We start from the raw sequence: 12691 nt of genomic DNA on the forward strand, positions 1-12691 counted from the left end.
CGTTTGAAAATGAATGAACATTACGTATGCGCACGAGCTTCACATCAAATGACCCCAATTAGAGGGAATCCTCTGGGGGTGAAGCTTTTGCCCCGTTTCTTAACCCGCTTACACAGAGAATGTGTTCTCATCCAGTCAACCAGCAGACAGGCCTCCTCTAATTAACCTCTGTCTATCTTGATCTTTCTCCCAACCATCTGTTCAAAATTAGCAACCATGCACACAAACACATGCATAAAAAAATCTCTCACCACTGCTCAGACCAAGACCCATTAGCACAGTAGAGAAGGGTCATGGACTGTGCTGAGAAGTCTATCAGTACTTACTTAACTCCAGAAAAAAAGAAAGATATGATGTATTCTGCAGTCTTAGGGTGCTTTCATACCTAACCTGTTTGGTTCAGGTCAAATGATGCGTTTGTCTGTTTATTTTCAGTTTGTTTGAACGCTCTTGTGTGGACTAAACAATCAGGCCAAGACCACCGTTGTGTGATTTGATTTTGGTGTGAAAGAAAAAGAGGCCGAAGACAGGATTTTATGATAGTAGATCCGTGATTTTAGCATAAATTCAAAAAGTGAAACTATCATTAAATACATCCTGCTGATAGTGAACTATGAGGAAAGCCATCTTATAAGAGATCTGTATGAGCAATTCCTCGATTGTTAATGTAACAGCTACACAATAACTAATTCCCCAGTAATATTACAGTAAAGGGGCCTCTTTTTATCCCATTTCTACCCGAACGTTGTCATAAATAGTGACAGTTATTCCTTTGTGAGCTCTTTGTGGCAGCAGAGATGATACATAAACACATTACAATAGGTGCAGTAAAGTGTAGCATGACTAGCTGTCAGTGGATTTTGATTTCCCCCATGTGGGTCCTTGCAGTGATGATGATCAATGAGGATGACAGTCGCAAAAGCTGTCCACTCTATGAGATGTCAGTCCATAAGATGCTTACTCCTCTAGGTTTGTTTGGAATCAGTCAGACTGAACATGAAGCAGACCAGAACTTAACATCAATATATATTTTTTCTCCCTATTACGGACTAGCTGAACTCTGTGAAAGCACCTTTATCTATACTGTATAGCAAAAGCATTGAAGCGTTGAAAGTATACCTCAAACTCCTCCGAGAAACCCTGAAGGTTGTTCTTGTAGAGCTCCATGATGTGTTTAACAAACTGCTTAACAGGGATGGCCTCCATGTCATCTGCAGGAGAAACACAAAACAGTTAGCAACTAATCAGAGTTTGTGTCAAGCCGCCATGTATTCTGTTTGTGTGTGTTTGTGTGTGTGTGTGTGTGTGTGTGTGTGTGAGTTAGCAACGTACACATGAAGAAACCAATGTCATTTATTATCCTAATTCTTATGAAGACAGGCAGCAAATATGATGCTGATGTCAAAACCACTCGCTCAAGTCTCTTTCTTAGTGATGAGAAGCCAAAAGAAAGAGAAAAAATTAAATATATTAAAAGAAAAGAGAAAAAGAAAATAAAACATTATGACAGTGTTGTATTTTACAGACTATTCTCTATCACAAACTCCTAGATTTATTTTGAACATTTATAGTAGGGAGCATCTGTTTCATTTCAGCCAAATCAGCGCCAAATCACACATGAGGGATCTTTGATAAGGCTGGTCACCATCACACTGGGACAATAGTGCCGGGGACCCAGCTGTCAACGCTACTGATGCTGGCCAACGTCTTAACTAATACAGCGTTGCAGCTGGGGCCTTTAGGGCCCTTACTTGCCTCAGTGGTTACAGTGTAAAGGTGAATCCTGGTTTGTTAATCTGTTAATTTATCAAAATGTCTTTCTCCCCTGAGCTGGTGTCAAGAGACTTCTCAGTCTAATAAGTTCATCAGGATGGTTCTGGGTGAAATGTGGCTTGAGAGTAAGAAATTAAAATGAACAAAGGCCGATAAGGCACAATTTTTCTAAAATGAAACTGTACTGAATACACTTATGTCTTCATGTGCCACCACACTCATTTTTTCCATATAAAACTTCTACAATAAATTTCCAAACACATCCATCAAGAGATGATTTATGAAAATTCTGAGCCAATAAGTCATCACTCTATGTATTGCACTTGTATCAACATTTCCTTAAACATCGTCAACTTCAACAAATTCTAGACTCAGTCATTCAGACTATATATGCTGTGAGAAAACTGCACTGTAGCCTCTAAGAGAATAAAAGAAGGAAAGAAAGAAGAGAGGATGAAAGAAAGAGACAAGCAATAAAAGCAGAATGAATGTAGAGTCAATACTGGCATCAGCTGTGCTCTTTAACTATGATATCACACCCTTGAAATGCTTTAAGTGACTGTGAAAGTAAAGTCTGATATCGACTAGCTGCCACCGCACTGCTGCTGAGAACATTAAAGGCTACAAAAAGCCAGTCACACAGCTCAGCTACAGAGGTGTTCCCAGAGTCATTTCACATGTAAATGAACAGAAACAGTGCAAGAGAAAACCATTTGAAAACAGTTAATGGTGACTTGTGGATGCTCCCTGTATTAGCAGACATATCACTTACAAGTCAGCGTTTCTTTGCCCCTTTTGAGATTTTGTTTTGTCAATTATCAGTCTTAAAGAGACAGTCTTTTGGATAATAACATAATTTTGACTTCTAGATATAAAGTTAAAGGTAAGAAGTAAGTGAATCCAAAGTATTCTTTATGATAAAACTGGATTTGTTTAAATAAAATTCTAATATTGTGAAAAGAACATGGTCGGGTTTACCTGGTATTGGGATGAATGGTATGTTCTCATTGGCCACCACCCGTGGAGAGCTGCTCTCCTCCACATAGAAGTGAGCTGTCTGGAAAAATCTCCTACGGGGACACACAAAGAGAGGAGCACAGTGAGATGCAACGCAGTGAAACCACACACTATCTGCAGAGTAAAGTCTATTAGAGAGTCGTTATCCCTTTGTTCTCAGATCCAGTCTGTCAACATCAGCATCTACATGTTGAGTGGAGTGACACGGGAATGGCAGAAAACTGCTAATGAAAGCCCCGGAGTAGTTGGGACACAACTGATCGCACACTGATACAGTACAGTCGTTGGCAGCGAGCAGCTCCTGGAACACATTCTGGGATGACTACAAGGAACAGGTAAACAACTCAGAGAGACACACAGAGTAGAGCCAAATTTAGCTCTTTACTCACACTGAAGACAGTTAATCCAAACACAGATTCTCTCTTCAGGGCAACACATGCCACTTTCAAGAGGTCCCGCTCCGCTTTTGAGGAGAACGAAATCAGCCAAAATGTGCACCTTCTGAAGAAATGTGTGCGATTGCAACCACACAGCAAAAGTTGTCTGTCATGAGAAGATGAAAGTTTTTTGACATCTATTATTTATCCATCCAGTTGTTTTGAAAACCAAAATGTTTGCGCCCCCTGGCAGTGGGCAAATTTTCTACAGCAGTTCAGGATCTGTAGTTTAAAGACTGAAAAACTTCCCCATGAACAGACTAAGTAAATGTTGTCAAATTAATGCTGAATGGTGATGATCTTTTGAGACAAACAAACAATATTATGTCTTGAGATACTACAGCTTTGTAAAAAGATGAATTGTACAAATTGTCAGTCTACAACATTCCGCGTTCAAGCATCAAGGAAAATAAAAATCAGCAATTCTTACATGGTAATATGTTATTAAAAAAAAACAAAAACAAAAAAAAAACCAAATTCCTTACTTAAAGACAGTGAGACTGTATGAGTGAGGAATCTTAAAAGGTCCTGAACACCTACCAGACCCTCTGCCTCTACCTCCTCCTCACTAACACACACACACACACACATACAATGTACATTATACAAATGTATGCATATAAAAGACCCAATGCCATTATTTCCCAGATTTAATCCTACCTGTACTTGATGCAGAGGAGGGAGCAGATGCTAGTCATTCTTTAAAAGAGATGGATCAAAAATAAAAAAAGGCTGCACTGCATTTAAAAGATATAGAAAACGAGAGAGAGAGACAGAGAGACAGAGAGAGAGAGAAAGAGAGAGAGAGAGAGAGGAGGGTGAAAAACAAATGGGGAGGATAGCTCCCCACTAGCTTGCGTCACAGTCTCCCAATCTAATGGCTCCCTGTGGGTGCAGATGTGGTGCAGCTAACTAACCAGCACAGTCGACACCTCCTCCCTGATTCTCTCCCAGGGTCTCAGGAGAATAGTTCGCTTTGGGGGAATGGAAACTGGGATGAAATAGGCTTTCTGAATGGATATTACTTTTAAAACCAGAGAGAGGCATCCCAGTCAGCACTGAATCACTAACACAAGATGGGATTTGTTCTTGGTTCAACATCTGTGACTTTTCAACAAACACTTCAAGCCTCAGAGGCTGCCAGATGTGTACTGTAACTTCAGCAATTAATTCCACTGTAGTTAGACTCATAACCTTAGATTAACTGCACTTAAACAAGCACATATGAACAAACTGAAAATAAAAAACAATTCAATAGATGGTTCATTGATCACGTATTTGTAAATAAACATTTATAAATCAAATGGATTGTGATATTAAGTTGTTAATGACCAAAACATCTGCGAGCAGAGCATCTCGCTGGCTTTAATAGCTGCGCTGTCACAGAGAGACTACGCAGAGCATGAAGAGTAAAGAGAGTGTGAATGGGTTGAGTTAATCTTTCATCGTGGTCTCTTCCCCAGGGGAAGCAGGCATTGTCTGCGAACTGTCTGAGTTGTCACAACAACAGCTGTGATGGCCATTTCTAATCTCAAAGCTGCCCCTGCTTTTCTGCTCAAATACCACAACTCTCAGTAATTCTCACGCCGACTGAATCCGCTATAGTCATCTTGTTTTTAGCTGTCTTTTTTTTTTTTTTTTAACACCTTTATGGAGCTGATAACCAGGCTTTTATTTATACCACACTCTTAAATTATCTGACACCAAAAAATGCCACAGTAAGGTGCTGTTGGCCCGTAAACATTTTCCCGCAGTGTTCTCACACTTCAAAAAATACCCCATTAAAAAAAATCCATCTAACACATTACAATGATTATTATTAACAAAATAAACAACTGTAAACAAACAGAATCCTGTACAACTAGAAACTTTACAGGAGTGAATATACATGGGACCAGCTGAAGAAAAGCCTGTAGTGCTATTTGTAACTCATTAACCATCCCACATGTGCCAGTGGTTTGGCCTATGTAATTACTGGGACTCCAATAGCGTGGCTGGAAATTAGCCCAGCAGATGAAGACACAGCTGGGACCCCTGCTGGCACTGCAGGGCCTTCAGGTCTCATGCTTCTTGCCCAGGAGGGTGATGGGCTTGATATATGATGTGCAGGTCAGAGAGGGTAAGAAAGCAGTCGTACTAGCGGAGACTAGGACTGATGACACAAAGGCATGCTTGCACATAAAACAGGCAGTACCCACATTTAAACCAGACAGGTTTGAATGTGTAGCAGACTGACTGGAAAATCCAGACATGCACAGAGGTGTGTCACTTTACCCAAAATGCAAGTGTGAGAAAATGAATGGATGACTCCCATGTGGGTGGGGGGCAGCCCAGTTATTTACGCCTCAGAGGGGAGTATCAGTGATACCTTTATCTGTGCGTAATAGCACCTGACATGATGACATTTTATTGTTCAGACAACCTTGTTTAACAGTAAGACACACTCTCTGGAAGGAGATATGTGATCACACTTCATTTTGAGCTTTTTTCTCACCTCCAGTAGATCATCACAATCAGCAGCATTATGAGGCAGAGCAGAGTGAGCGCAGACACCACCACCAAAGGAACAATCCACACCATCCTACCCATTCCTGGGTGAGGGGTTCGGGTCACATTGGGCAAGATGGTCCTTTCTGGAACATGACACATGCACATAAATACATATAAATATATTTTATAGGCTGACATTGATTCCTTCACCAAGCTCAAAGCCCTTAAGCATAGAATTTTCATCTTTCAAATTATTCTAATGCCAAAAGGTTTAGTTTGTAGAAGAATTAGAATTTTCTGTAAAAAAAAAATGAGGCAGTCTATATTTTGCTTTCAGCTTGCATTGCTGTCTCGTTATAGTATCATGTATAAAGTCAGAAATACTTCACAAAGAGGCTTTAACCTTCACCACTATATACTGTATGTGAAACCTTTCTCCGCTTTTTATTGTGTTATGTTCACAAAATGGTCCCACAATTGATAAAATGTTTGAGATTACTGTGAAGAGTTTCCATTGGGTCCAAAAAATCTAAGCCCTGGCAGACCAATACTAAGCCATGTTAAACCTAGTATGGCAAAAAACACACATTAACCCTTCTGTGAGACACCTGCTACAGCAGGAACAGAAAAATCCAGAGACTGATCATGATGAGGCCTAATGGAACAATAAAACTGAACCTGTTTGGGTTGGGCCCCATTAGAGTAAGAGCTGCCTGGCTAGATGCTGAGTATAGCATGAATACTGACTTCCTGATTCCAGTTTTCAATCAATGTTCACATGATACTTAAGCTATTTCTAATACTGTCATGGTATAAGAAATCAGTCTTTAGAAAAGCTTTCCCTTGAAGCAAACTCTTTCAAAATATCCTTAAAGAAATTCCACAAGGCACAATGCCTCTGGCAGGCGGCTTATTTTTGCCTTCAGGCCTCTGCGTTGTAGTGACACAAAAGCCTGGAGCATTGTCTTTAACAGAGATGGTAACCAGTGTAGTTACTGTCTTAAATCAAGTTATGTGTTATGCTAAATTGAGCTCCATAACTGTTTGGAGTGTTAACAGAATTCTGCTTTGAAGAGAAGTTTTGCCTCGTATGACAGCTGACAACAAGACAGCAAGCCTTACTGAGAATTCCAAATATATTTTTCTGTTTGTTCGTGTCTTTCAATTTTAACATCCAATGATGTGTCATATCTGTGGGCTAGAGGGCGGCCTCCTCACCAGTGTGGACAGAGAACGGCCAGTGATTGTTCCCATCACTAATCTCTGGAGGCAGTGTGGAGCTCTGGGGAATCTGCATCTCTGCATTGTCATTACGGGGCTCCTGTGTGGGGATTGCATTTACATCTGTGGGTTTCTTCTTTATGTCGACCAGCTGGTCGTCACCGGTGCTCGCAGGTACTGTGGCGCCTTTGACTGTCGGCTTCTCTTCTCCTTTCTCTTTGGCTGTGGATGCGGGGGTGGGGATTATAGGCTCTTTGGCCACAGTGCCGTTGGCTTGCGTTCCCTCATTATCAGGTGATGTCTTGTTCTTTCTCTTCTTCTCTTCCTCCCCTTCTTCCTGCTCTCCTTCTCTCTCCCCCTCTTCCTCCTCTTCCCCCTCACCCTCGCGTGCGGGCTGGTTCTCCTCTGGGGTGTCTGTCTCTGAGCCCTGCGGCGACGCTTGCTCCGTGCTGGACTTTGCAGGCGTGACGGACGGATGGGTGGGGTTCTGAGTGGCTTGGGGCGCCTGTGTGGGCCAAACAGAACTGGGTAACGAAGAGATGACCCCTCCGCCAACGCCCAGGCCTGCTAGCAAGGTGCTCGTCACAACCGATGCCACTGTGGCCTGGCTGCCACTAGAGGAGGGGCCCATTCCTGTTGCCATGGAGACAATGGAGAAGTGGATGCCAGAGGACGTCCAAGTGGAGGAACCAGAGCTTATGGGAGCCATGTCAGCTGAGGATGCTGGAGATATTGTGGGCTGAGGGAGGCAGAGTAACTGGTTACACAACAGAATCATCAATCGCTCTTACATGCAAAAAGAAATTTTTATGTCTTCTGGTCAACTCACCATCCCTGTCTTCACAATACGAGAACCTTCAAATATTCTTGTTGTATTAGCTGGAAAACAGAAAAGGAAGTGAATGTTACAAAAAATTTAGTTTCAAGTGTCTGAGATGGAGAAATTTGTTCCTTAAAAATACAAAAAATGGTTTGACCAGTTACCTTTCAACAGCAGTGCTTGGCTGAAGTCACTACGCAGGTCATGCTGACATACTGCCTGCACTCTGAACAGGTACAGGATGTCTGGGGACACATTAGTGATAACTGCTTTCTGCAAGAGAAAAGATGTCACAAACACACACGCTTTAGCACCACTTGCAAACATATTATGAATAATTGTTATGTGAAGATTTAAAACTGTGGATGCTGTTGATTCATATTGCCTAAAATGAAAATATACCACACTAAGCTACTTTTGGGTCACCAGTCTGCCACATGTGTCTGTGTCAACCACGAGTTGGATGCAGTTTAAAAATCTCGTCTCCTGCCTAATTTGATTTTTTGTTGTGCAGTTTGCAGATGGCTTTACTTATATTAAAATGGTCCTCAGAATGGATGGGTGATTGCCTCTGGTGTTGCAGAGCTAGTATTTTTCTAAAATATTTCAGATAAAGGTGTCCAGAGATAGAAACTGAAAATTGAAATGGAAATGAAGTGAGCAAAATAAGAAAGACTGACAGATGAAGGAAAGAAGTGGAGAAAAATACTGTCAGTAAAGCGGCTGATCTACGGTTTTTATAGAGTATAAGACAGAGCACGTAATGGACACATTAATAATTCTTTTAGAGTTGACTGTTTGTGCAAAAAATGTATAATAACCATATAAAACTCACTCATATGAGAAGCATAAAGACAACACATTAAAACAAAAGATCAATAACAATCCATTATTTAAAAAACAGTCTATAATACTCTACAATAGAGAAGCAAAGCAAGCAAGTTCAAATATAGGTATTAATGTAGGTTTTAAGAAATTACTCCTCTTCTAAACTCTACAAGCTATTTATTCCACATAGGGATCCTAACAAAGAAGGCTCTGTTCTCTTGTGTCTCATGTCGAGACCACAGAATACAGCAAAGGAAGGCTGTAGAGATGTGATGGCTCTGCCTGAGGACCTGTGGCTGATAGGGAGTTAAAAGGTCAGTAAATGTAGCTGAAGGGTGCTGGAAAAAAGCACAGAACCAGAAACCGGAAAGGACTGAAACTGTAGTGAAATTGTTTTTATGTCTAACATCAGACAGAACAGTTGTGGCAGGTTTCTAGACATGTTGCAGTTCAAACACGGACTTCTGAGGGATGCAGGAGTTGAATGAACTACAGTGCAGTAATCTCACTAGGGCTGCAACTAACAATTATTTTTTTTACCATCAATCAACAAATAATCCATTCATTATTTGGTCGATAAAACACCAGAAAATGGTGAAAAATGGCCATCACAACATCCTAGAGTCCAAGGTGACAATTCGATTATTAAAATAGTTGAAGATTAAATTTCTGTTGACAGATTAATCGTTGTAGCTCTAAATCTCACTAAGAGGGAATAAATGTTCATTTCTGTATAGCTGAGGACAGCTCTAGTTTAATTTGTAAGGCAGTTCTTGACTGTAGGAAGCCTGATTGAATATTCATTTAAACCTGTGTTTCTTTAAAGTTAAAGATCCTTTCCAGACATGTTTTGAGACGTATAAACATACTCTGGTTGGGATAATTATTTGTGTCTGATATGATTTTGGCACATAAAAGTTCAATTACCTAGTTAATTCTTAAAATGACATCAACATCTACTCCTTCTCTTTCATTGAACAATCCATAATGTATAGGAAGATATTTTTCCATTTCAAAAGTTTAACTGTTGGACACCGGAGGCTTCAAGTTTCCACATCACGCCTGCGGAAATTGCCAATTGGACCACGAGTGGCTCCAGACTAGTTGTGATGTCAAACATTATGCTTGTAAATTCACCCTTTAAAATCATATTTAAGGTGAGTACACAGAGAAAATGTCTTTTAATGTCAAACTCTGCAGTCATTCTGCACAGTGAAGCTCAAACATCAAACTGAAGTAACAAGAAAAAAAAACACATTTTTGAGTGGAGGGGAACTTTAATGTTTGGCTATTTATCAGCTAACAAATTTGTTGGTTTAATGCGATATGTGCAAAGTTTTAACGTTTCCCTTTAGGATCTCATCCCTCTGTGCAATTACAATCAACCAGTAATAGTCACTAGTGCAGCAAGAATGTATGATCCCTCAACAGCTTCCCACCCATGACAGTGACTACTGTGTTCATTACCATGTGACTAAGACGGAGGTGGCGCCACCAGGGAACTGATCCCAGGTCTCTGAACTGGTGGGTGAGTGTTTTGCCCCTGCACTGTTTATATCTAAAAAGGCAGCCATGCGGACTATAAGACAGCTGAGGGTCGGTGGGCTTTAAAGACATCCGCAGCTGCGTGTTGGATTCCCACGAATGGAAGGATATGTGACCAGGGAGAAGAATAATAATATATAATGTGAAAAAGAACAGCCCTGTGGGTGTAAACCTCCTACTGGGGGAAGATATATTTCTGTTGAGACTGTGAATGTTCTGTTGGAGAGATACAGTTAAATCTGAAGAGATAACTTAATGTTTAGAGCAGAATTATATGATGACTGGTATCAAAAACAAACAAACAAAAAAGATCTAAGGAAAGAGATACACTTATACCTGTTACCTGCACGTGTTACTAAAAGAAATCAGTTTGTGTTCAAAGAGCTGCTTCAGCTGCCTAAAAACAGATTGGATTCTTAAAAATGATAACTTGCTTTCACACTGCTAAAATAAAATAAAAAAAACAAACATCTTATTTTGTTTATATTGCTTTACTTTGAGCTAGTTGTGTTATAGATTATCTTTAAACCAATAATATACTTCCCTGTTTCAAAGACTGATTAGAATTTAGATGAATGTTGAAAAATAGGTAAATAGATAATGGAAAATGCTAAAACTGAGAAATGGCCACAGGTGCATTTGTCAATACATTACAGATATATCAGTTAGACTTGGCACTGTGTGTGTGTGACAATCCTACAGTACGTGTCTAATCTTAGACAGGTGAGTGACAGGGGAGGGTCCGGGCCCTCATACAGAGTTCATCACAACCTGTCACCTCCCATACAGACAGCCACTGATCCTGCCAGTTACATCTGAGACTCTGCAAACCATCCATGTTGATTAATGTATTCAACCCTGGCAAACTGCTTTGTTCTCTCCCTTGGAGACACATGTAAACGCAGTATTTTTTCTTTTTTTTGTCTTCGGTCTGGTGTAAGTAGTTAGTGGCAGTCGATGAGAACACTCACCATGCTCCGGTCCCCAGTCTTGGTGAAGGTCTTTTCATCAGCGACGTCACTTTTCACCCAGCTGTATGAGACCATGTAACTGGTGATGGGTGGGTGGTAAACAGTTAGAGGGCGTTCCCAGCTCACCGTCAGTGCCGTCTGGTTAAGCGGCTGGATCTCCATTCTCACTGGGGCACTGCTGCACACTGAAGGGCCAGAAACAAGAGGGGAGTATGAGAAAAAGGCAACATGAAGAGAAAAATGCCTATTAATAAAAAAAAAAAAAAAAGTGTCACTTTTTCACCATCTGAATGCAAGCTGGGTGAAAATGAAAGGCTCTGGTAGGGAGGAGAGCTTGACCACATGCGTTTGTGTCCATTGATGTGTGTAGGCAGAATCCAGGCTGATTTTTTAACAAGCCTATTATTACTATCTGCTGCTGACTTGACTCAAAGCCATTCACTCTTGAGAAAATGGAAAAGGTGCAAGATAATGCGGTAACTCAATAACAAAAACACTCCTAGAGGCTTGACTGGGGTCAGGCACAACCTCGGGTGTAAGTGCAATCAATCTGGACACTTTTGTCTTTTTTCGTGCAGCAACACTGCAAAGAGATTCCAGGTTGAATACCAAATAGCCAGTCAGAGTGATAAAAATGTAGTACAGACACTATGGCAACTTCCTGACTGTAATGTATTTGCAGTGCAACATTACACAGGAAGCTGGAGGATGTAAATCAGCCTCAAGGTGGCAGTGTAGGCTGCAGCATAGATATTTACAGAGGCATCTGTCAGTATGAGTAAGGGACAATCTGGACATGCTTCTCAGCACATCAGGGCAACAGCAATCAGGAACCGGTGTCAACTGATTATATGCACACAGTGTTTCTGCCAAATTGAAATTGTCACCACAGTTTTCTTCATTTATACAGTGAAGCTATGGTGCAAATTATGCACCATGATATGTGAAATGGAGACAGGGTGCAAGGAAATCAGTCAGAGGGACACAAAGGTGAAAAAAAACACCAAAAAAACAACTACAGCAAGGAAATCTTGAGGTGTTGATGAGGTGTGACAGGATGTTCGTTGTCAACTTCAGTAGCTCAACAGTCAATTAATAACAGCTGAAGACATCATCAGGGTTTTACGGTTTGTATCATCGCTGTTATGACAGTCATCATCCTCTCCACCATCGACACTGGTACAGCTTCGGTAACACTAAAATCCACATCAGGTGAAGACCTACAAGATACATATCTGATCAACACTTGTTTTGATTGTGTTGTGATTCTTATTTGTATTTTTGCTAAAAATGTTAAATGTTTTCACAATAACTGGCACAACCTTTCTCAAATGTTGTCTACTGATCAGCACAAATGACACTTATGTGTTATACTTCATTAATTTAAAGACATTTCTTATAAAACCTTTTGATAAAATGGCAGATTGGCAGTATAATTAATTAGCACTCTTCTAAAACTGTTCAAAATCTGTGTGAAAATTGGATTTTGTCACTTAAGCTCAGGTTTATTCATAAACAAAACTGTGATACCCTATGATATAATAGTAAATAGTACACAACATTGCATCAATAGCAAAATTACTTAACAT

General features: G+C 40.5%; 1 protein-coding gene across 1 annotated transcript in view; it reads right to left on the reverse strand.

Annotated features, from left to right (window-relative positions):
• The window catches only part of ca16b (carbonic anhydrase XVI b), a 110167-nt gene that overhangs the window by 11633 nt on the left and 85843 nt on the right, over positions 1–12691 (reverse strand). The window contains exons 9-15 of the mRNA XM_042405870.1: positions 11103–11287; positions 7923–8031; positions 7768–7817; positions 6936–7677; positions 5722–5860; positions 2752–2843; positions 1120–1211 (exon numbers count right to left, since the gene is read on the reverse strand). Coding sequence (XP_042261804.1) covers positions 1120–1211; positions 2752–2843; positions 5722–5860; positions 6936–7677; positions 7768–7817; positions 7923–8031; positions 11103–11287 — 1409 coding nt within the window. The remainder of the gene's footprint in view (positions 1–1119; positions 1212–2751; positions 2844–5721; positions 5861–6935; positions 7678–7767; positions 7818–7922; positions 8032–11102; positions 11288–12691) is intronic.

Source organism: Thunnus maccoyii, chromosome 3 (genome assembly GCF_910596095.1).
Source record: "Thunnus maccoyii chromosome 3, fThuMac1.1, whole genome shotgun sequence".
NCBI lineage: Eukaryota > Metazoa > Chordata > Actinopteri > Scombriformes > Scombridae > Thunnus > Thunnus maccoyii.